The 27,852-nt window shown below is 20.0% G+C and overlaps 1 protein-coding gene and 1 long non-coding RNA gene across 16 annotated transcripts in view; both read left to right on the forward strand.

Annotated features, from left to right (window-relative positions):
* LOC129606924 (uncharacterized) overlaps positions 1 to 22,060 on the forward strand; it is a 65,007-nt gene extending 42,947 nt beyond the window's left edge. Inside the window, exon 4 of the long non-coding RNA XR_008696784.1 lies at positions 22,049 to 22,060. This is a non-coding gene — a long non-coding RNA (uncharacterized LOC129606924). The remainder of the gene's footprint in view (positions 1 to 22,048) is intronic.
* Positions 22,053 to 27,852, forward strand: part of LOC129606922 (glucose transporter type 1) — a 47,721-nt gene continuing 41,921 nt past the window's right edge. For 14 of the 15 annotated variants that reach the window (XR_008696783.1, XM_055517567.1, XM_055517568.1 and 11 more), the window contains exons 1-2: positions 22,055 to 22,662; positions 24,023 to 24,181. Coding sequence is in view for 12 of the 15 variants with exons in the window: in XM_055517567.1 (XP_055373542.1) it covers positions 24,040 to 24,181 (142 nt within the window). In the remaining 3 variants the exon portion in view is untranslated. Of the gene's footprint in view, positions 22,663 to 24,022; positions 24,182 to 27,852 lie in introns of all 15 variants that reach the window. The other variant, XM_055517557.1, reaches the window with a different exon arrangement.

Genomic DNA, 27,852 nt, shown 5'->3' on the forward strand with positions numbered 1-27,852 from the left:
ATTAATAAGTACTTATTAAATATTTATTCAAATTAACAAATTGCAATTGTTATTCAAATATTGTCATTTTTATTTAATTTTTTTTTTATTGAGTTATTGCTTAAACTTTTAACTTTTCATACTAAGTATAATGTTTAATTAATTAGCATAATTAAACGTTTTATTAAATGTTGTTCAATAAATTTTAATAATTTAATATAATTATATTTGTAGCCCTAAGTACATCATGTGTAAATATTTTAACCAAATTGTATAAATTATAAATATTTAACAATAAGTATTTGAATAGTTAAGTATGCAATTATGATTTAATATTGACTCTTTAAATATGGCTTAAACAGGTGTAACTATAAGAAAGTAAATGGAATATTTTTACAATAAATATTTTTGATAACATATTTCGGGTGAAATAAATTTAATTTTTGAATAATTTTTTGATTTTGTTTTATTTTATAATATTTCTTATAATAATAATAAGCATTGCCTTTCATTTTAAGTCTAATAGGAGTTCATAAATTTTATAAAATTTATTAATAATTAGATATTAGATGCTCTAAAATCTCTGAAATCTGGAAAAGCATATTCAAAATATTCTTATTTAATTTAATTTGTAAAAAAATATACTTACGTAGATACTTGTTTAAGTTAAAATTTTGAATATTTCCATAAAATATTTCAATTTACAATAATTTTTATTTTCATTGCATAATAATAAATTTTATAATCATTATTACTTACTTATCATAAATCATTTACGTTTAGTTTACGTGTAAAACCATAAATAAAATATGTAAAAATATTATTTATTTACAAAATTTTTAAAATTTTCACCAAATTATGTAAATATATAAGCGTACGTATTATGTGTAAATTATTAATATATGGTATTTTTAAAATTTTAATTGAAAAACTTTGTCCAGAATAATAAATAGCTGGCCTTAAACCAAATATTGTAAAAAAATTAAATTTTCAGTACTTACGTCAATTAATCTACATAATATATTCACAAAATTTTATAAGTATGTGTGTATGTATGCATAAATATTGTCATGTTTATATAAAAGGGAAAAAGAATGATTGTTGCAAAAAAATTTTATATTCAAATTTCATAGAATTCTGAACAAAAATTTATGTATAATTTAACAATATTTATGCTCATTTGAACATGGAAGATAAAAATCATATTATCTTATTTTTGTTCTTTTTTTTTTGTTATATTGAACATCATAAAATATGACATTATTAAAATTAATTTTTTCTTGTTACTTTATTATATTATTTTTTTTTCATTTATTGTTGTCTTTAATTATGTTGAAAATTGAGCTCCTATTAATATTTTAATTAGGGCGACGAAAATTTATTAAATTTATACAGAAATAATTCCTTTTCTATTGTATTATATAACACAATAATTTCACATTATACATGTATGTATATACCTATAAGTATATACATACATATAACATTGTTTATTATTAAATAATAATTGTTGCTACTTTATTGATATTTAATTCTATATAGTAGTGATAAATATAATAGTTATACCTTATAATAGTTTGTATTTAAATTTATACTACTTAAATGAATAAATAATTAGAGTATTTTATGCAAAATAATAATTTTTTAACTGATAAATAAATGTGATCCTATTTTAAAATAATAAATATAGTAAGTATGTATTTTTCATATGAAACTGTAATATAACCACATAAGCATAACTATATAAGTGTTATACGTAATATAAAAGTAAAATTTTCGTTATAATTTGCGGTTAATGTGTATGTATATGTGTTATCAAATATCCTGTAGATTATCTTATGCTGAAAATTATATTCCAAATTTTTTTTTAAAGATTTAAATTGCATTATTTTACAAAATGAAATAGATTTATAGCAAAGTATTTTTTGTTAAATTTTAAGAATTATCATAATTTTCAATAATTTTATTTTTTTACTGTTATCTTTTGTTATATAATTAAATGGTATTTTCACTGAAAGGATTTAATATTGTACATGTCTTTTACTTATATGCAATGCATTTTCCTTGAAAACTGAATAAGTACTTGGGTAATTTATGTAAAATTCGACAGGATCATAAAACTACCAGTGCGATATTTCAGTCTAGAAGCGAATTGTTTTTTTTTTTTTTTGAAAAATTAATGAAATATGAAAACTCAAACTGTCTCAGGCCTAATTTAGATGTAAAATTTATTACTTAAATATGAAAAGTGTGGAAATTAATTAATGTAACAAAAATTTTGAAATATTTATTGTATAAGCATATCTGTCTTGACCGCAAGATTTTGAAATTCAATAAAATTTGAAAAAACCAGTTTAATTTGGAAAAAAATCGCTAATGTATTATGAAAATTTGTTTGGCAGCAAGGTAATAACTTTTATACGCGTTTAAGTATTTGAATGAATATAACACAACTATCTTAATCTTAGTCTTATGCAGTATAACATTCTGCCTTATTGTGAATATATAAAATAAATCCATTTCAAAGCTAGTCATTGATTAAGTATTTTACTTAATTATCATTTTACACCTCTCCTTATATGTACATAAGTCTATATGTATATGTACGTAGGTAAATACAATATGTAAATAATTATACCTACATATGCATATATATTGTATGTAAATTTCTACTATGTATAACAAATAATTTTGTAACGTCTTGTTTCTTGCGCATTTTTTAACTTTTTTTTTCCAATGTTTACTTATAGTTTCACTACCATGAATTTTATATTATCTATACTTTCTGTTATAATAAAAGTTAGTTAAAATAAACATCAAAAGAATGTCAACGTTTAATATAAAAAAAGGCAAAAAAAAAAACAAAAGCAAAAAAAGAAGGGAAATTTTAGTTTTTCGTACTCGTACTTATTTGTTGGTTGCCTTTTTTTTTTTGGTTATTTATTTTTGGTAAAGATTTTTCTTTCACTTTGCCAGGTTATTGACTTTTTGTGCAATTTTATTCATACATAAAAAAAAAATTATTTTTGTTAGTTGGATTTTAATATCTTCGTTTGGATATTTTTACAATCAAAACAAAATATGAAAAAAAAATAATAAATATACTTAATAATAGTAAATGAAAACATCAATAAATATTTATTTTAATATTTATTTTTGTTGTTACATAAAGGTTTGTTATGTTGCGTCCTTAAAAATGAAATAACAGCATAACGTCATTTATATATAACACATATTTTTTTGTTTTATAATTTCAATATAGAAAAAACTGTTATACTTAAATATTATAGTGAATATAATAATTCATTTTTTAGTATGCTTGGTATGTAAAAGCAAAATATAATGTAGAAAGAAATAAGTAAAAGAAATTTAACTTTTTTTTTTAATTTAATATTTTTAATTTAACTTGCAAAACTTTTTTTTTCCTAAATAACCTTGAATTTTATAAGCATTTTAAGTTTTACCTAAAATTTATAATAAATTTCCATTGGAGTGGTTAAAAAACTTATAAAATTTTTATATATAATGAATACGTATAACACCTTTATACTTGAATGTATATATACTCGTATATATATAGTTAAAATATAAAAATTTAGGTCATAAAGCATTGAAAATGTTTTGTTAAAATATTTTTTATTAGTAAGTATTATGGTGCAATATTTGTGTAGAAAATTAAAATTTAAAATTTTTATACAGCAATGAATTCAATTAATTTAATATTGAGCGTAAATTCTTTAAGTTATTGGTGATAATAATAGCATTCTTAAAATGCTATAAGTACAAATTATTATTATCTTTTGTTTTAATTTTCAAATTAAGTACTAGAAAATTCTTAACAAATATTGGAGCATAAAGTTCGTTGTATTAAAATTTCTTAATTTAAAATTTACAAGTTCTGTTTCGAAATTTGAAGCAAAAAAAAAAAATAATTTTTTCTTGTGTTCGTTTGAAAATTAATGTTGCCTGTTTTTTAAAATATTCAGTCTTAAATTTACTTTATTATTTAACTTACAAGAAATGTGTATTTATTAAAAGGCGACTGACCGTTTATTTACTGTTTAACATTATTTAACACGCTCATGAATTAATCTAATAATTTTGTTATTTGATCTCGCATTTATTTATTTAATTCTTAACAAAACGATTGAGTATTTAATAAATATAGCTTTAGAATTATTTTGTAGTAAAATATTTTACATTTAGAGTCAAAATATATGCAAATATATTTTGACTCTAAATAAAAAAAAAACAATTTCAATTCATATTTTATATTCGATATACATACATATTATTACAAGTTGTAAATAATTTTCTAATTACTAAGTCTATACTTAATGTCTATAATTTAAAACCTAATTACTTATTTCTCATTAAAATATCGTTATTTCATTTAGTATAAAAGTTATTTCATATTGTTTTCTCTTTGTTTTTTGCTTTCCTTTACTTAAATTTTTAATATTTTTGTTTTTATACTTATATAATTATTATTTCTAGGTGTTCCTTGATAAATATAAAATTTTTATTAATAAACTAGCAGTTTTTTATTTTTTTATGAAACTAATTATCATTTTAATTTTATGATTTCATTAAAAAATATAAAAAAAAACTTTTAATTAAGTTAATTTTCATACTTATTTATAATAATATAGTTTCACATCTTACTTTTTTTCTCAAAAAATAAGTTTAAATATGTACCTATACTCGTATATAATTAAATATTTAAATTCAACATTCGAAACTTATACAAAAAACGTAAAACTTTATTTCTGAATTTAATTTTATTATTTTATTTTTATATGTGGTTGGTACTTGCACAAATTTTGTTGCATATAAGTAATATAATATTACATTTGTAAGTAGATATTGTGTTATATTTCGCTATATTATATAAAAAATATACGTGAAAAATTATATGCAACTTGCATATGTGCCCCGTACATTACTAGAAATTATTTCTAAAAATCTAACTGATTTAAATATTTTAATTTTGTGAAAATTTTTAAAATTCATAAAAATATTTTAGAATTCTGAAAAAAAAATTTAATGTTCCTAAAAAAGTTACGATAAAAAATTAAGGATTAAATTTTTTTTTTTAACTAAAAAGTTTAATCCATAGAAATTTAAGACTAAAAATATCTAGTCTTTTATATTATTGGTATCTGACATATTAGCAAAAAAGTTTAATGGATTTTTGAAATTGAAATTATAAAAAGAAATATTTAAAATATCGACAAAGATAAATGTAAAATGATTTAGACGCTATTGCTGATTTAACACTATTATTTTAAAGTTTAACAGAAGAAGTGTTGTGCTTATTAAGCCTACTCATGTTCTTATTACTACTTAAGTTCTACAATAATTTATTTTAAGTCAAGCTATTTGACCATCAAAATGGTAAATCTTAAAATTTAACAAATTCAAATTTATATTGCTTAATATAATCTAATGCACTTGATGTTGTATTCAGGAAAATTTATAGTTGCATATTAAATATTCTACGTATTTATTCCGATTTCAACCTAAAATTAGACAAGCAAAAAAAACCATTAGTAAAATTTAAATTGCAAAATATTACCTTAATTTGAGAATATTCCAGATTTTTAACAATTTTTTAATTATATTAACAATTCAATTTTTCTTTATCAATTTTATTTTTAAATTTTTAATTTCAATTTTTGATTCTCATCACTTTGCGTTTAAATTTTATGACATCTGAATAAATTTTTTTATTTATTGTATTGTCTGTCAAATGTGACTTTCTGTAATAGTAATAAAACTATTTGTCACTTGCATGGAATTGTCGCATTTGCTGTGGTGAATTTTTAGCATAATTAATTAAAAAATTTGCATATGAAAGTTCAGCATTTTCCAGCATAAAGTACTTTCTTTAATGTATTAAAAATGTTATTGTTAGGAGAAGTACACAGGTTATTTCTGCAAATTGAAAAATAATCTTTAAATTATAAAAATTAAATTATTATAATTCAAATCAAAAATATAATTTATATTAAAAATTTCTTAACAACCTTTTTAGTGAAATTTACAATATTTCATAAAATTTTTCTCAGTTGAAAAAAATTAAATAGAAAAACAAAATAAATTTGAATTTTTTATTGAATTATTTATTTTCGGTATGGTTGTAATTTATTAAAACTAAATAATCCATAAGATTTTATATACCTACGTTACTAAAATGTTATACATACTATTATACTGCTATAAATAAAATAATATTAATTGCACTTTTTAAAAATAGCTATACAAAATTAATGATATCATTAAATCAGTGAAATAATGACTTTTTTTCAGTGCAAAAAAAAAAGAAATGGGTTTAATTATAAACTTATAATTATATCAAATAAATCTACAAAATAACTATTTAAAAGTTATAAATTTTATTAGACTTTATAACCTCACTATATATCTATATATATAAATGTGCAAACTTTTATATAAATTTGTGGTATAATTATAAATGTTTCTATTGTTACTATCTATCTAAGTGTATATTGTAAATAGTGAATTTTGCGGCATAATATCAATCTAGGATATTTTTAAAAAATAATGCTTAATTGCATTTTTAACTATTTTTATAAAATTCAACTTCATATATAAACTATATAGGCACATTTAAATGTTAAATTAACAAATATATAAGGATATTTTTAAAATAAAAGCATATAATATAACAGTTTTAGTATAATTTATAAAAAAATGCGTGTACATACGGTTCATACATGTAAGAATATAATATTATGTATAGTAAGTAGGTGCTACATATATGTATACTTATTCATATGAGTGTTATTTTAAAAACCCTTTTATATTTAAATTAAAATTCTTTTATCAAAAGTTTAATTTAGTGTCAAAAAACTTTACAGTGATATAACTATAAATTTAACTCTATAATTATTACATTGAACGGTATTATATCTAATTGAAATAATAAATCTGTATTAGAATTAACTGGCTTTTGTTAATTCAATTCTGAAATAATTCTAACTTGTAAGTAGCGCGTTCGATAATTGTAGCTGTACTCACTGAAAACTTAAATAGTTCGGAAATTACTCGCTATAATAAAGTGCGTTCTGTATGTTAATTCATTTTGTAATTAAGAAACGTCAGAAATGTAGTTGAACAAAATTTTATGGTATAAATTAGTCAACAACTTAAAATTGTGTTCAAACTGCTTAATTTATTAATATAATTTCAATTATTAAATGAAGTATTTAGATATCGGCATTCATTTCAATTTCAAACAAGTTAATTTATAGAAAAATTTTACAATAGTTAATTTATTAAAATTTTGTCTATTATACCGTAAAACTGACTGTTCACTGTTAAAATGCATATTGTTTAGAGGTGTAAGGCTGCAAGGAAAATATACTAAAAAAAAAAATTTAATGCATATAGTAGTTATTTATTCTTGTGTTGCATATTTACATATACGCATCAATAAACAAAAACACACTAAATTTCAGTTAATAAAAATAAAGTAAAAAGAAAATTTGCAGTAATTATAAATCACAATGCTTACTTGATTATATACATATATACAAGTACAAATTTGTATGTCGTTATACATAAGTGCATAAAGATAATGTTTGTGTATAAAAATAAAATACGTAATAACAAGCAAAGCAAGGAAATAATTTTGCTCCGCATACAGTTAATATTCATGCATATATGTACATAAAACAAAAAAAAAAAATATTTCCACAGCAAAAGGGTTAATTAAAACCAACTTTAATACTGTGTTCATATTAGGAATTTATTAGTAGATTTTTAGATTATAATTATGTATTTTACTTGTACAAGACTCCTATATATGAATGAATTATTTAAAATATCCTCAGAACATAGGTGCGAATGCAGATAAGAATTTGTTAATTATAATTTTAAACATTACCATAATTCTCGTAATTTCAAAACTAATATATGTATGTATATTGAAATTTAGAGCAATATTAGAGTCGAAAATTTGTAGAGTATTGGAGCAAATATAATAGATAATTAAATGCTAATTACAAAATTTTGCAGTTGAAATGAAGGAACTTTCGAATTATATACCATAATTTTGTTAATTTATAAAATATAAAGCATTACAAATTAGGATTTATTTATTAAAATTATATTTATATTTTAGATGTAAAATTTTAAATAAATTTGCCCATCTGATGCAAATTATGTTTTTCGGAGTAGCTTCTGGTAAAAAATATATAAATAAATCCAATTTGCATACAATACCAATAAAACCATGGTTCGAATTTCTTTGAGTATTGAGTATTGAAGACCCGTTTGTTGGACTTACTGTGGAGATTAGGGTTTTCGTTAAGACAAGTTTTTCTTTATTTCACTCAAGTTTTAACCTTACTTTTTGATAAGTTCAAAAATGTCATTTCAATAATACTATAGTATTTCATATTTTTTCAAATTTCAGTGTCATGCAAATTATTATTTTAAAATTTTCCATTCACCGGAAAATTAGTTTTAAAATTTTTGCAATTGTTGCAACAACTACATATTTTTAAGTACATATATTATACACTCTATCAATAATTTTAATCAATAATTAGTTTAAATTCTCCATAGATCGACCGGTAATATTTTGAATAATAATAATAACAATATAGATTTTAAATTTTATAGTCTAATCTATGGTATATTTAATATCTTCAATTACCGATTAATTAAAATTTTTAGTTATGATTCATTATTATTTGACAAAGAAAACAATTTGATTTAACCTAAGCTTTTTTATTCTAATCAAAGCACATATATAAAAGGTATAAATAATCAATTGTTAGAGCATTATATATACTTAAGATAATTACCGTAAAATGTGAACCTGCACATTCCGTCGCATTTTATAGTCTTTATATTAATAATTTATTGTTTAAATAACAATTGTATCTGAATTATAGTACTTATTTATTTTATCTGTAAGTATAATCATAAGTATACTATTATATAGGTGAAATAAAACTTTTCAAAATTGAAAATTTTTAACTGACCTTCACAATAAATAAAAAATATTTATGACTTTGTCGGTTTATTTGCTCTTTAGGTTCACTTGAATATAAGATAAATGAATAATTATTATTGCCAAATATTATCAGTATTTTATGGTTAAATATATGATTGTATACACAATTGACCAGATTAAAATTGATTTAATTCGAAATGTCTGTTTTACAAGCTATACTGTTTAGTTTTATTAAAAATAGAATTTTTAAACAATTAAAGCTTATATATAGCAATTGAATACACAAAAATCAATTGCTCCTGCCTGCTAGATGTTGTAAACAAGAATATAGAAATAATTTATAATCGGATATCTAAATATAAATTAACAATAAATGCAAACAATATCAAACACAATGGCAATCCAGTTCTTCGACATGCTTCGATAACGTGTTAATTTAAAATTTGGGACAATATCTATACAATAAATATCAAATAATACAACAGAATCGAAAAGTATTGCCTCTTTAATAGTTTAGTCAAATTTAAGCTAATTATTAAAGTCTAATTAACGTTAACGAATAATATTAACAACAATACGAGAACTGTATTTAACAAAGAAGTTCGCAATCATTGCGATCAGAACTGCGACGCAATTTAGAATTTGTTCGTTTGCAAATCGTTTTTGTAGTCGTCATTACTCAATTCACTGCAGAGCTTGCTGTATAATAATCTACCTGAAAATATTAAGAATTATATTAGCATGAGTAACACTAAAGACATTTTAAAAACATATTTTGCTGCACGAATTTCAATTTGTTTATTGAAAATTTTGTACATTTTCGGCAAACAGTGTTATTGGAAAATTAGTTTTAAATGAAGGGTTTGAATATGATTTTCAATAAAACTAGTTCTCTTATTTACTTTATAGATAATTTGCAAAATTTTTTTTTTTATCAGAAAATTTTTGTTTAAAAATAAATAAAGATTCCATGTTATTATTGCCATTTGACTACTTTATGTGTACATACAGTTAAGGGTTAAAATTTTACTCAAATCTAATCGAATGTTTCCTTTGTTTGACTTGTTTCCTTTGTTTGACTTGTTGAGTTTAGTCTATTATCATCAAATACTTATATTCAAATAATAAAAGTCATTAATATATTGAAAGAAAGCGTGCGTTTGGCATTTAATACCATTGTACAATTATTTATAAGTGTTTAAAATTTAAAAATTGAATGAAATTGATTAAGAATGAAATTTATAAATCCAAAGTGTGATTGAAATTGATAAAGATTTTAGACAGCTTTTATCAAATTTTTTATTATAATTAAAATAGAAAATCATTCATACAAAAATTTAAATAGAAATTAGATTAGAAAATTTTTTTGTTTCTTAATTAAAAAAATATAATTGAATACAAGAAAGAATTTCATTATGAAAATTCAATAAAAAAGGCCCTGTAATTTCCCATTTCAAATACAATTAAAGCTTGTAATTATGAGCATATTTCAATATTATATATATTCAATATTTCAAAAATTATGAGATTGTAGACGAACTCGAACAATTGCTTAACACTCGAAGATAATTTAAGTGTGTAAATATTTGTTTTTAAATTGCATACAAAAAGAGAGCTTAGATTGTGATCACACTAAAATTTCGCAAATTGAGTTTTAGGTGGAAACGCACTTCTTCCTTGATAGAGATGAGCAAATAAACTGTTGTGAGAGAGATTTCAGTGTGCCAGATTTCAGTTTTAACTGATTTTGATGAAATTTTATATGTTACTTATTTTGGCTTTGTTACGGATTGATCAACTTTTGGGTTATATGTTATATCAGGCCTTTGAAAATGAACGTATTTGAGAGTCGATTTTACATTTTTATATATATAAGTAAAAAATTAATCATATACATTTTTTGGAACGACGATCAGAGCTCGGAAATCGAAATTACATTTTTTACCTATGGAACCAATTGACGAAATTTGTTGAATGAAATATTTGATTTCCGTTTGCTATCTCAACTAAAGTTTCACAGAATTCAGATGGCACAAATCGAAACTCGACTAAGAACCACATTTACATTTTTCTAGGAATGTTAACTATAAGCTTACTACTGTCCACTAATTTGAAAACAAGTGTTTAAAAGATATTTTCATAATTTTCTACAATACTTTCGTTAAAATACACAACACAAATTGCAGTTATGTGCTGATCACACCACAGTTTTTTTTTCTTTATAACCTACAATTGATTAATATTTTATAATAAATTTTAATGTAAACCAATATTAAATTTAATGAAAAATCTTCCATCATATTAACATTGACAGCTTATTTATATAAATGTTTGTGTATACCTGTAGTGTAGTGTATTTTAAAAGGATAAACCACAAAAAATTTATTTTAAACCTGTCATATATTAAGAACAACATTTATAAAAAAAAATTATCGTGTAAAAATCTCTAAATGATTTCTCCCACAAAAATTATGTAAAATTTTATTAATTTTTTTTTTATATATAAATTATTTATACTTTTTTCTTTTTGGAAATTTTAAAACCCTATAAATGCATACAACAAAATATACAACATAAAGCTGTAATGAATAATAATATTGAATATGGTTAAGTGGTTTTTTTTAAATATTAAAAATATATAAATCAATTTAATGGTATAAGTATAATGTTAAAAGAAAATAATCAAAAATAATATTGTTAATCAATAAAATTATGATTAAATTATTATACAATAAAATTTTATTAAAGATGAGTTTCGTTAAAAAATAATTTTCAAAATTTAAAACATGCAAGATTTACAAAATTTTTGCATTATATAGACAATTTTTTCCTTAAGATTTTATACAAATATTTCAGAAAATTGTAAAAATTTCGAAAATAAATTTATAATTATGCCCGTATTATGTATACATATCTTAAATTTTTACGATAAATTCATAAACCCATAGAAATTTAAATGACTTTAAATTTTATGATTTTAAGTATAAATTAAATTTTTAAACAAAATATTCTATCATATAGGGAAAATCTGGGTAGGCTAGGGATAATTTTGGAGGATTAAAAAAATTCTGTCCGACGAATATCCACTCTACGAAGCTGTTGAAGCTAGGGCAAAGTTATGTTCGGAAACTTTTTTGTTAATTGTGTAACTTTACCAATGGTTCGGAACTAAAATAAGACTTGAAAAACGTATACGACACTAAATGATTCAGTTATAAATGAAACACGAGGGCAATCAGCTTAAAAATTATTCTCGTGTCATAATCGACAATATAGGATTTTTAATAAAACTAATAACGTACAAATTAGTAATTTTTATCGTTTCAAAATATTTTCTGAAAATTTTAATAGAAATTAAATTTCGACTCTTGCTTTGTGTCTCCTAAACAATTTGCAAATTATGACTTATAGGATAGTTTTGCTCTATAGATAGGCGATAATTTCATATTACATAAATATTGCGATGTATTACGTTTATAAAAATACCTTTTGTATTAAATAAAGGCTTTAGTAACCTTATACAATTATATTTGTACACACATAAGCTTAAATATGTGATTTAAAAGACCGCTATACCACAAATTTTTTAATATAGTTTTATTAAAAATTTTCATTATTAAGTCAAATAATTCTTTTTTTTTTAAATCTAAAAAATCGGAAATGTGAAATTTTTTTTGTATGAAAGAAAAAATTAATGATTTCTTTTTTTTTTGTTTACATTGATGAATGTCCTTTTTTTCCTAAATTTTTTCTTATATTTTAAAAGGAAAAAAAAAAGTTTCATTTAAAAACTGATTTTCTTTCAATATTTTATACGAGTAAAATAGCAAAATAGATAAAATAGAAGAGGAAATTAAAGCTTATAAAAAAAAATTAATTAGACATTTTTTTTTTTTTCATTATCCTTTCATATTATAAAGCACGAATATTTATCTGTATATTGTATATATTTTATAATATCTACTACTTATATTTATGTATTTCAAAATGAAAATATATCAATCACATAATAAGCTCTTATATCTACGAGTATATATATATACATTTGTGTATATGTACATAATAATAAATAAGTAACTTATTATAAAACTTTATCATTACTCTTTTTATTTTATGTGTATAATTTATAATTAAAATTATTTTATATATACTCTTTACTTCATATTGCTACTATATATCATGGTAAAAAGGACAAAATCAGGATTGAAAATGCACCAGAAAGAAAAACGGATAAGAAAAAAAAAAAACGAAAAGCAAAGCAAGCTACTTTTTTTCTTTATGTTTCTTTTTTTTTATACCCAGTTCATTATTGATCCACTTACAAGTTCATTGACATAATCCTTTTATGTGTACTCATCGTTAATGATAAATCTATTTCCCCGAGAGCTTTTTTTTTTTATTTTTTTACTCTGAATGAAAGGATTATACACCACCAATGAGATACTTCTTATACAATATACATACTTACAAAATATACAAATATATTACACTGACAAAAAATAACATATAAAATGAAGTGAAAAATCAAAAAACAGAAAAAAAAATTAAGTGCAATTTAAAATTGTCTTTTTTTTTTTTTCATATATGGGAAAAAAATTTAAAATTAAGAAAAATATGCAGTTTTTGCCTTCATTTTTTTCCTTATTTTATTAGTTTATGTATTATTAAATATATATATATATGCTTATGTGTTCAAAAGTGGGAATATTTAAATTCCTATAAGATTTGGATAAATTTTTTTTTTTTATTTCTTGCTTCTCATATATTATGGTACTTGTATGTATATGTTGTGCATACAGTCAATATTAATTTATTAAAATTCAGCAAAGATTGCAAAAATATCCTTTTGTAATTTTTGTTGTTTTTTTTTTTAATTTTTATTCTTTTACAACATCAAATTTTAATGAATTTCATTATTTTATTTTTTTTTAAAGAAAAGGATTGTCATAAAGAAATGAGTACTTATAAAAGAATTTTTCATTAATTTCATTTTTGTTTCTTTAACGTTCGTTGTCAGACAAAATCTGTTAATCTGATGGTTTGTTTTTTTTTTTTAATTTTATTTGGTTTAATAAGTAAGAGGTTTACATAAAATGCGTTTTGTTTTTATAAAAAAATATGTATATTTTGGCGTACGCTAACCAATAAAATTCCACAAAAATTCTTTCAAATTTTGACCAAAATCCGAATAATTGGCGAGAAACATATAGGTAGACAAATAACAAGAAAAAAATTGAAATGCATGAAATTCGCTAATAATATTGTTAAAATAAGCTTGAAGTGGAACATACAAGGTTCAAGAAGGCCTCGGCACCCCATGAACTCTGGGTGTAAATCTGTAAAGCTAGAACTAGAAAAATGAAAGCTAACATGGAGTTTAGTTAAGAAAATAGTAAAACATAGAACGAGTTGGAGATTTCAAGTGGAAACCCTGTTCTCTAATTTGTTAATGATAGGAAATACTAAGTTTCTGATTGTAATCAGAATGCTGTAAGCAGCGCAAGACGAATTTACGCAATGATATTTTGTATATTTTTCGTATACAAAATGTTCTGAAATGTATTCTTTATAAGAATTTATTAAAAAAAAACATTTTGATTTTTGATATAGCCTCTCTTTTTTTTTCTTTCTGCGCCCTTTTGTATATTTTCCAATGAAGTAACATTAGAAAAGAAAACCTATTAAAAATTTAAAATTTCTAAAGTAATTTTATAAATTAAAACTTACAGAATAGAATAAATATTCACATATTGAATTTTAAACCAAAAAAATTGAACAATTTCCTTATATACGTATACAAATAATGAATAGCCAATACAAATAGTGAAAAGAACAGTCGAGTAAGTTAACCATTGCGATCTGACTCTACTATGAACTCTTCCAAATGAAAGAAGTCTTGCTTTCTAATAATGCGCATTCACTGAATGTTGTTGAAAGTGTAATAATATTTTGGCCATCGCTGTTCAAGTCAACCAATCACTATAATTAATTATATGCAATTTTAATCTACTTTTTTGATAAGACTTATGTAGGTACTTTACATTTTTCTTCTTTTTTTTTCATTATAATAATTATATAAATTTTTTGCAATATGTACAAAAAAAAAAAATTCATTTTTTAAAACTGGTGTTAGCAGTTTTCATTTAAATTAAAAATTAAATAAAATACTTAAGAGATAAAAAGATATTTTTTAAAAAATTAAAATTTATCTGTCACATTTTTCTAATTTGTAATTTTTTAATTCTTCCCTTTTTCTTGTGAAAAGGACTACAGTTTATACAGTAACTACCTACATAAATGAATTAAAATGATAAAAAAAAAACTTGCATGTTTTAGTCATTTTTTTGGCAAAGAAATTTAAAAATTGTTTTTTTTTCCTCCTCTATGCTTTTGTTAAGTACAAAATCTCTTATATTGTATTTTTTTTTTAAATTCTATATCCTTTTAATATTTAAAATTGAATTTGTACAATATATTTTCCATATATATATATATTTAAATTTTAAGTACATTATATTTTAAAAGAATAAATTATCTTTTAATTGAAATGCATAAAAAGTATTGCTATATACTTATATATTTTGTGTATAATTTTTGCATTAATTTTCTTTTAACAAGTAAAATAATTTTATATTTTATTTTATAATGTGTTAGGTATTTTTATATTGTATATATATGTATATAATAATGGGTGACCTGTTAATAACACTATAACATGTGAAAAAATTGTTAATTTTAATTTTTATCATGTTTTGAATTTGGTAGATTAGGTTTTTTTTTTAATATAAAATAAATTTTTTTTTATTTATATTTAAATAACAAATGTATACCATTATCAGCACCTATAACCTCACCTATAACTGGTACGTACAATTTATATACATAATTACTAGAATTTATATTTAATACAATTTGGAAAAATATTTTAAATGCTACTGAAATTTTAATATATGTATAAATAATAAAAGGATAAAGAATGAAATCAATTAAAGGATATCTATAAAATACAATTTGTAAAAAAAAAATTAAATTAAATTGAATAAATTTTCTATACGTACTTAAAAAGTAGTAGTGACTATGAGAATTATTGGTTATACGCGTAATATGTTCAATAATTGGTCCTTGAATAATAAAATTGAAAATATTTAAAATTAAAAACATGATTCAAATTAATAATAAAATATAAAGGTGTGATTTGTGTACATTTGTATAAAATATTGCAGATTGCATTTATAAAATTGAATATTAATGTTTTCGGCATTATTATATAATTTGAAATTCCTTGAGAGATAAAAAAACTTTTATTATAGATAATAGCTATTTTAAATTTAAAATTTGAATTAAGAGTAGTTATATACATTCTTAAATCTACTTATTTTATTTTAATTTATATTTTTTTACTTATTTACTAATTTTTTAAGTTTTTTAACTTTCGTCATTAATTTGTTTCAATTGAATTTCATTGTAATTCTTAAAATCTATGTTATATAGTATATTGCGTCTAAAGTTATTGAGCCTTCTTCTAGATGAATGTTACTCTCATATTGCCTGAAGTTCTGGTAAAATAACTATAGATGTTGGTATTCATTACAGGTCTCACATTAGTTTTGATATTCTTATCGATAATAAGATGTGCTTGAGTAGCTTTTTTGACAAGAATATTTAAAGTTAATATCTTATGGGTTTTTAAAATCAATTTTGTTGATGTTCTTGATTTATATCGAAATAAATTTTTTATGACCTTATTTTGCACACGCTATAAAATATCTATTTCTTTTTTGAATTTGCTTCAATAAGGGCGTTAAACATACTGCAGTGTAAGGAAATTTTCGTGTTTTTTTTTAATTTTCATGTTTTTCATCCTTCTTGATATTAATTTCCAAGTCTTTATAGCATTTCTTATTTTTTGTTTTTTTTTTTATTTCTATTCCTCTAAAAAAGCTTTATGGCCAACATTCACATACAATTTCAATTGTTGAATTAATCAAATCTACGATCCATTTTCATTTACAAGCACCTGTCCTTTACTGTACGACATGTAAACCTAAAAACAAAATTAAGCATTATTTTTATTCCATTTAATATAATTTTCTTCAACTCAACGCAATTCTTATATTTCATTTAATATATTTAGGCATACTATTTTGTTAAATATTTAAAACAAAATTATTAAGAAAACTCATTTTATTCAATGAAATCTTATATATTCCAAAATAGAGTTGATTTCAATTTTGAAAATTAAATAAAAAAATTTTTCTTAATTCATCGAAAAATTAAAAAAAATATTTCAGTTTTTCTTTATTCTTTAAATAAATTGCATTCACAAGATTACAAAATTATTTACGTATTGTTCTCCAAATTAAATTTGAATTTGAATATTAAATAAAAAAAAAATTATTTTAAAAATATTGATGATATTCAAATTTTTGATTGCACATATTTTAAATTGAATTTTTGATAATATTTGAGTTAAAAATTAAACAGTAAGCAAAATTTATAGTTTACAATCTTTTATTATTTTTTTCTTTATTATTTCTGAATCTTATGAAATCTTGTTAAATAAAATTTATTTATGTGATTAAGATAAAATATAAATTCGAAATATTTGAATTATAAATTTAAAAAAAAATCACAATTTAATTAATTTTGTCTCATAAATTTTCTAAAATGGTTATAATAGGTGTATAATATATTTGTATAGTGACAACTTATACTATAAATTATTCTTATTTATGATTCTTAATATTTAAATACAATAATTAAATTTTAAAATCAATTAAATCTATAAATTTAAAAATAGGACTAACACTTTTAAATCAAATTCAAATTTATTAATAATTTACAGTAGACACATATTCAAGTATATTTGAGTAAGTATAGTACAAGAATATAGATTTTTGAATTTTATACAGTTTTTAAAGCAGTAAATTCATACGTACGTGAGGTTTTGTGAAAAATTAACATAATGAATGTATACAGAGCTGGATTTATTATGTATATATGGTATGAGAGCGTCCTGATAATGGAATTCTTGAAATAAAAAAAAAATATATCCAACAGCAAATGGCTCATCCTAAAAAAGTTTATGTCTAATCGAACAGTATTAACAATTTCTGGAACGAAATAATATTTTGAGCTTAATGAATTCAAAAATGTTATATAGTTTATGTATAAGAAATTTATTCTCGAAAAAGAGAATTTACCGTTAATCTGTATAATTTCTCCATGTTTAAACTTAAAGGTAGCCAATAAATTGAGAATAGTTTCCTTTTTTTACTTTTCATTTTGTAATACGAAATGTGAATTTTTGAATTGTACAGCTACTTGTGCAAGCGGGAATTTCCATATATGTAAACAGAGCCGTATCCCTTTGTAGTGAATTCTGCCCTGTTTGGTCGAACTGTAATGTATTTTACAAAATTGAATAATTCAAATAAAGCAATATTAATGTTCATTAAATTTATATAATTTAGACTTTCAATAAAATTTGTATTATACTTTGACCAAATTTCAAGATAAAATATTATTGTACAAGTATATAAATAGAAAATTACAAATATATAAATAAAATTGTGATTGATAATTATAGGTTAGAATTGTCATTACAAGAAATTAAGTTTCTAGTATTATTAATTTTTATTGTTATCATATTTTTCTTACTTATTTTTTTAATAAATTTACTTGGACATTTTTTAAATTCAAACTCGTAAATTAAATTATAATTCTTTAATAACAATATTTTATTTTTATGTAAGCAAATATTTTTCAAGTATTTACAATAATTATTCATTTTGTTTTTATTTTTTTGTATTTTTTATTGCTGTCATTTTGAAAACCTCAATTTTATTCGAATATATTTTATTATTTACAATAATGCCCTAAATAAAAATGTTTCAATATTAAAAATATATCATAAAATATTAATACTTGTGTAAAATAAAATTCATATGGTCGATTTCAGATTGTATGAATGTTGTCCCTTATATTGAAAGATGTTTAAGATTTTAAATTAGAATTTTAAGTGTATATACCTGAATTATCGAAAATTTTCATAAAATTTAATTTAAGATTTAATAGTAAGTAATACGTAATTTAAATAATTTACATTTGCAGTAAGTAAGTAATAATTTTAGTTTGATCTGACATAATATACACCTACTGCAATTTCAGAAGGTACAACTTTTACTTGCTTTCAAATCAAGACTCTCGTTTTATGCAACTCTTATATAAAAATATTATTATGATTCAATTTATGTGTTACTAAAAATTGCTTGCATTTTCAATATAGTACATTTATGTTTAAATACTTAATATATATTAATAATATGTTAGTACCTTATACCAAATCGATTTTTTACTGCATTCAATAATCAGGACATTAAATTTTTTATATAACATATACTTTTATTTTGTATATTTTATTTGTTCATTTTATTTTGTTATTGTTTTTGTATAATAACACAAAATATCTATAGATATTGTAATATATGTGAGCATAATGTGAACATATATATAATGTATGTATATATAAGCATTTTATTGTTTTTTTTTTTGCCTTAATATTTATTGATGAAACAACGACAAAATATTTCGATTATTTTTTATTTTCTTTTATATACATATTATTTAGTATTTTTCTTGCTGTTTTTTTTTTACCAATATATAGCCATAAATTTTACATTTCTGTTTACAAACCAAATGTGGGAAAATAAAATGAAAAAATAAAATATGTACACAAAAATAAAACGAAATCAACATAATAATAACAATAATTTTTCTCAGTGAATTGTAAATACCAAAAAAACCCTAATATTTATAGTGAATATTACATACATATATTCAATATACACATGTGCTTATATTTATAATATGTATCTATTATATGTATGTAATATTAGGTGAAAGGACAATTTCTTATGATATACATATATAAAGGAAAAATATAAGGAAAATAAATTCATAGAATATTTAATGGTAAACATTATGTTAATTAAAATAGAAGATTTAAATTTATATACACACATATGTGAATATAAATACATACATTTACGTCATACTTTTATATGATATATATATCATATTTATATGTGCATACTTTATTTACTTCTATATATGAATGAATATATTTGTATATGGTGCTAATAGCAAAGTAAATAAAATTTTACTTACAAGTTAACTTCTTCTTTATGTGATTTTTTAATATTGTAAACGTATAAATGGAAATATATATAGATTATTCAAGGAAGTTATTTCGATTTATTCTATGTACATACATTGTATTTTGGTTTTGAAAATAGTTTCTTTGTATATAAAAGAAATAAAACTGTTATACTTATGCAATATAGAAAATTGAAGGTAAATTATTACATTGATGTGTTAATTTAATTTTATACGGTATAAGGTGTATAAAAAAATTATTGGCTAGTGTATATTACAGTAAGTTATTGGAAGACATAGTATTTATAATATTTGTTCTATACTATATTATAGTATAGGTGATTAACAAGATTTTTGATTAATTTCAATTAAATTTGTTATACATAATTTTTAATAAAAACTTTAGAAAGAATCAATTACTCATGAATTGTTTTATGTACGTTGTTTTATAAGCAAGGCAATAGACTGCCGAAATCAATTATTTTATAATAATTTAATCTATATATTTATTTATATAACATACTGAAACAAATATTATTTTCAAATATGAATTTTGTTCTTTTGAAATATAAAATTAAAACTATTTAATCTATTTTTTGCAAAATTTTTTTTTAAAAATGTTATATAAATTTCATCATTTTCATTATCTATTTCATTAGAAATAATTTATTATATACATTATACAATTAAATTATATATATATAAACAAAATAAAAAAGAAACATCTTATCACGTATTGGTATATAGATAATTCCAATACAATTTTTGTTTTATTTTTTTTTAATAGAATTCAATTTTAAATTTAATTTTAAATGAAAATTTATTACTATATAATATAATGAAAAAATTTAATAAAAAGAAAAGTTTGTACATATACATATACTTAATTGAAAATAAAAATTTAACTAGAAATAATTACTAAAATTAATTTTATTAAAAGCTTTTATGGGAAATTTTTTTATACTAACATAACAAAATTAATTAATTATATTATGTAATATACCTAAATAAAAAATCATTTTTTTTTTTATTAAATTTTCCCTAACAATTGCATTCAAATACAATGTAATTATTTTTATATTGTACAATTATATAAGTTTTTAATATAATTACATATTATATACTTATAACAAATTATTACAAAAAATTATGTATCTTTAAATTTAATTTTTTCATAAAATATTAATTGAACAGAAAATATTTTAGATATCATTATAATAATATAAATTTATAAAATCTTAGGTAGAATTTATTTCTTGAACAAAAAAAAAATTTTCTTGCTGTGTATTTCTACTTTAAATATCTGAGAATATTTCTATTTTGCAAAATTTGAACCCCCTTCAGAAAATATAATTTAGTTTCTAAAAAATTTAATTAATTTTAACTATTAAATTAGCATTTTTGGAGACTGTAGAATATGGACATTTTATTGTAAAATTAATGTTACTTAAAAACTTCTTTTAAAATTATGTAATATTTTTTAAACATAAAAAGTTGGTTCTTGGAAATTAGTCAAAATTGAAAAGCTTAAATAACTTAATAACTTAATTGAACAATTGAAATAAAAACGTGAATAGAATTAAAAATTAAAATCTAAAATTTAACAAAAAAATTTAGTAAATCTTTAAGAGAAAAATATCATAAATAAAAAGCTTAAAAACTTAAACAGTAAAGACCTATGCATCCATTCTGAATTCACATTGAATGAAAACATTTTCTTTAATTAATGTAAAGAATATTTACTTAATATAGTTATAAATATAATATACATAATATAATTTAATATACATATTTCTAAATATATATACATACGTTGCTTATACATAATTCTAAATATATATATACATACATTGCTTATATCTATATTTAATATACAAAAAAAAAATTTACTTATTAACTTTTTATTTTTAATTTTCTTTACAGAAAGAAAAAAGGCCTAAAATTAAGGAAGTAAATGATAACTAAATTGCCGCCATAATATCAAATATAAGAATTCTATAAAAAAAAAGAAACGGAGGACATATTAATAATATAATTGTAATATAAAAGTTTGCGGAACTAATAATTTTTATTAATTTCAAAATAGTAAAAAAAAAAATAAAAATAAATATGCATTATTAAAAATTTATAAACAAAATAAATAAAACATAAAAATAAATATACTGCCCGTTACTAAACACATCAGAAAATATATAAAAAAAAAACAGAAAAACAAAATAATATTTCACATTTTCAAATCAAATTACAAAAAAATAAAGAAAATTTAATGAAAGATTAAATTATTCAATTAAATAAATATACTTTCTTACATATATGCATACATCTTTAAATAAATATTTAAAATAATTACATATTTACAAAATTCATAAAAGAAAATAGTTATTTTTTTTTTACTTTTAATTTTGTTTCTTCTATATATAAATATCCAATTATCAAATATCCAAAAGAGAATAGAGTTTATATTGCTTAATCGTGGACAACTTAATAAAAATTAATAATAATATTTATTCTACGAAATGGCTGGCACTTGTATTAAGGTAAGATTGGATTTTGTTTTTTTTTTTGTACAAATTTTGTTATATTGAAATTTTTATTAAAACATTTTTGGTTATTTTATACTTTGTATAAGTTTATGCTTATTATTTCCTTAGCAGCACATCAATAATCATATTCTAAATTTGATTGTCAATAAAATTCTGATTATTCGAGCTATTTTACGTTCGGGATTTCCGTATAATGAAATTTTCCATTATAATTAACAACAATATTATGCACCAATTCTTAATATGTTAATACAATATTAATACAACCAATAGCATCTCGTAAATTTTTAACTGTTATACTAAAAATAAAAAGATAATTTAATATTAGTTTACTTTGCTAATTATTTTTTTTTACAATAAATTCTAGAAAAAAAGAAATTTTGCTTATTCATATTATTTCCTTATATTATCCTATGTATTTACAATACAGGACCGCATTAATGATGTTGAATAATAACTTTTTGAGGCAATTTTGTTCCATATGAGAACTAAGAAATTTGTTTTAATGTTGATTACCTGAAAAATATAATATAAATTAAATATAATTTTAATGAAAAATATAATTTTTTTAATTATATACTTTTATTTAAAAATTTAATCAACAGTTCAGACTTAAAATTTTTAATTTAAAAACAATACTTTTATACATTTGTTAAAATTTCAATTGAATTTTTTCTGAAAAATCAATTATGATAGTAAAATACTATTCGAAATTAAAATCTGAAATTTGAAATATGTGATCAGAACACGATCTGAGTGGAAGCTATCGAATTCAGAAAAAATTGTTACAGCAGCTGGAAAGTAATTTGATTTATTTACGGTCGATTCGTGACTATTGAGCTCATTATAATTTATGAAATTTTATATGTAAATAACACCGTTACGAATATCCTAATGTTACCAAGATCAACTTTATCTATATTTCCGTTTTTTTTTTATTTTCAATTGTATTCAATAGTGAAGTTTTGTTTTAAATAAAATAGAAAAGTTTTTGTTTGAAAATTTCAAGAAAGTTTTTTAAGTTAAAAAATTTTACTTTAATTTCTATTAAATTTTTTTTTTTATTATTTTTGATTCATTTTGTTAAATTGTTTCAATAGTTTTTCAAGTGTTTTTTTTTATATTAATTTATTGAAAAGTTTTTTATTTTAAATAATTTTTGATTTTGTGAGTTTTATTTATTTAATTTTGATTTGCAATATTTCAACATAAAAAAAGTGTGTCGAATAAATCGATTTATACAATGAAATTCGTTGATTTTTTTTTATTTTAAAGTACGTATTCTTTTCTTTATATTATAAATTTTTAAGTAAATACTAATTACTAAAATAAAAATATTAAATAAAAATTATAGCTAGCCGTTCGTATGTCATGGCGGCAAATGCAAAAGCTTCGATGATCTCACCTCCATCATCATCATTATCAAACGGCCAGGATCCATCTGAACAATTGCCGCCACTACCACCTCCGCTGCGTTCAACACAAGCACTTCAACCATTGACGATTTTTCCAGGTAAATCAAAAATATTTTAATCTTTTCATTTATATCAGTTTATTTTTAGTTGTTTTTATGTTGTTTTACCATTAATGTATTTCCATTTTCATAACTTTTCATTTTAGAAAAAGAAAAGATTAATATACTTATATAAAAAAAATGAAAACCATTATAATTAATTAAATTTAATTATAAATTATTTATTATTATAAAAATAAATAAATTCATTCTTTTCTTTCTGTTCTGTTTTGCATCCAAATGTTTTTTTTTGTAATAATTTTTCAAAAAAAAAAATATTTCGCTAACTTTACATATACATAAAAATCTTCTGTAATTAATTTGGAAAAATTGTTTTGTTTTGAATTAAGTAAAAGAAAAACGCATCCCTATATATTGTATTTATTTTTAAAATAATGTACTTTATATACAAAGCAAAAATAAAAAAAAAAAAAATATTATTTATTTTGGAAAAATAATGATAAAATCACCATCCTCCATTTATTGTTGCTTCTTTGTTATATTGTTATAATATTGTCATCATCCTACATCATCCGGTAGAACAGTTTTAAAATTATATATATAAATAAAAGTTATTGTGAATGACTGTGAATTAAATTATTTTCTTTCTTTTTTTAACTAAAATTTTTATTTTCTGATTTTAAGTATAATATTTTTTTTTTATATTAATTGTAATTAAAATTAATTAATTTTTGGTTTTTTTTTTTGTTTAAATTTTTCTGATTTTAATTTTTAATCAAAAAAATTTTAATACAATGTTTTATAAATTCAAGTAAATGAGTATAATTAAAAAATATAATATTAAAATAAATATTTATTAAAATTTTCTCTACAATATATATTTGCTTAATTTGTTAGTTATTTGTGAGTTTTTTTTAAATATAATTAAATATGTTACCAATATATATGTACATCAAATTTGTATTAATGTGTATTTTAAGTATTAAAAATTAAAAACGATTTAAATGCTTTTAAATTCACAATTGCTTTATTGTGTATAAAAATAATATTGTAATTTTCATATTGTATGCATATGAAAATGTATTCAAAGTTTTAATACAATTCTCAGTATTGTACATTTATATACAGGGAAACCTCTGGATAAAGAGGAATTCTAATATAAAATCAATTTGAATTTTGTTACAAAATTTTATATGTAAAAATATTTCAAATGAATTCATATGAAATTTCGCTTTTCCAGCAAAAGTATTTTTCTTGTATATTAGTATAAGGGCTCTCAAAAATAAAAATTTCGCACAATTGTTAAAGACAATTTTGTCCAAAAGTCGAAAAATATAACAAATATTAAATACACTTTATTAAATAAGTACAACTTTTAGACTCGTACAGCGATTGTTTTTGTCAAAATCATGTAGAAATGTCGAAACATAATTAAATTGGTATTTAAATAAATACTTAAAATTTATGTACACAATTTGTCCCTTTAATAATACAAAATAAAATCATTTTTTAACATCAAATATAAATAATTTCATTAACATTTCATTAATTCAGACAGTCATTTTATAATTAAATATCATAAATAAAGTTAAATAACTTCCTCTCTATTATAAAATAAATATCAGTTTTCGAAATGGTCAATATAAAATAATTATCACAAATATATATATTTTTTATATATTTTTGAATAATTTTCTTTTGAAATGCATTTTCAACTTATTTTCACAAAATTTATATGCATTTTCAATACATATAATATAAATTTATATAATTTACAATATTATGATGCGATATAAATGTGTACGCAAAAATCAAGTCTTATGGTTTTAAATGAGTGCCAACACAAAAAAAAAGGATATATTATAAAGGATGCGTTATATTGCTTGTACATTTAATATTATTTTAAAGACTGAATATATTGATAACATATTTTATATATACATAAATTATTTTCATTTCGATTTACCATTCGAACCACAAAAAATAAAAAAATTACAATGACAACTGATAATTTCATTTTTATTTTTCTATTTATTCTTTTATTTTTTTTTTGGTATTTTTATTCTTCTGTTCTGATATTTCAATTTCAATTATTAAACTATATTTTAAAATTGTGTTGATATTTTTTTAATACTTTTAAAATAGTTTCTTTTTATAAATCTAAATGTCATCATATTATAAACTGGTGACAATTATCATATTATTCAATGTTAAAATTCATTTTAAAAACTATCATATATACTTATGTAATGTCATCCAGTACAAATGACATTTTGTATATAATATAAAATAAATATGTATTTAATTAATTTATATATAAATGAGGTGTTAAGTAGGTTTTACATATTTGTACACAATTATGTATGTTTTTTATTTCCACAAAATTTTGGTTTATTTTCTACTTTGTTTTTCCAATTTTTTTTTTACAAATTGTTTAATGAAAACCGTATTATACAAAAAGAAATAAGTTTTTTTTTTTTAATTTAGCATACATATTTTGATTTTGTCTTTTTCAATACAAAATTTAAAATATTATACAATATTTTTTTTTTTAATGCCATAAACGAATTGACAGTGATTGACAAAATAAAATAATTTTTCTTTTTATTTGTATACAAAATTGGTTTAATTTTGAAATTTAATTTTGTAAAATGTTAAATAATTAAAAGGATATTTTATTATATATATACACATATACGTATAAACAATGCAGGAAAATTATACATGACATGTATATTTAATTTTTGAATTGAAATATACAATAGAGTTTTTACGAAACTATAAATTTTTGCAAATTATATTTGAATAAATTACATTTATTTTGATTTTAAAGTACAATAGAATCAATATTGTGAAATAATGAAACATAAATAATTCGTATTATTCATAATTTTTCTATAAATTACAAATTTATTATAAACCTTAAATATTTCAACAATATTGTAATAGAAAGTATGTATAATTAATGTATAAAACTGATTTATACATTGCTTTAAATTCAACATTTTTTTAAGAATTTTTTAATTTTTTTTACTCTAAATTCTAAGACTCTATGCCTTTCAATTAGGAAATCATATCTAAATTAATTCATAATCTTAATTTTCATACACTAAAGTCTTTTTTTTTCATGCAATTTTCATAAATAATCTTATATAATTTTGCCTTATGTTTGTAGCATTTTTAACATGCATTGTATTAATTCTAAAAGAAATGTTTTTATTCCTTGATAATTTTTTCTAAAAAGAAAAAAAACTGTTTTATAATAAAAGATTTTTTTAATTCTTAACATAAATTCATATTTTATACATAATATTTACATGTAGGAAAAATAAATTTTCTAAATTAAATTATTTCTAATTCCATTCAATTCTAAATTCTGAATATAAAAGAAATTTAAGATTTTTTTTTTTATTAAGTTTAAAAGTTCTAAATCTGATTTAATATTATGTATATATAAAGTTATAATAATATAAAAAATTATATGAAATTTTTAGCAGGTAATTCAATTTTTAAAATTATTTTTAAAAATAACATGAGAAATTTAGGACATTATGTTTTATTATGGTAAATTTGAAAAAAAAAAAATATATTCTATACATATTGAACTTTAATAATCTATATAAACCAAATTTAGTTTAAATTAAAGATTTAAACTAAAGCTCAATTAAAATTTAGTTAAATTAGAAAATCTAATTTTATTATATTTATAA

The sequence above is a fragment of the Condylostylus longicornis genome, unplaced genomic scaffold (genome assembly GCF_029603195.1).
Source record: "Condylostylus longicornis isolate FDR11 unplaced genomic scaffold, ASM2960319v2 ptg000022l, whole genome shotgun sequence".
Taxonomy (NCBI): Eukaryota; Metazoa; Arthropoda; class Insecta; order Diptera; family Dolichopodidae; genus Condylostylus; species Condylostylus longicornis.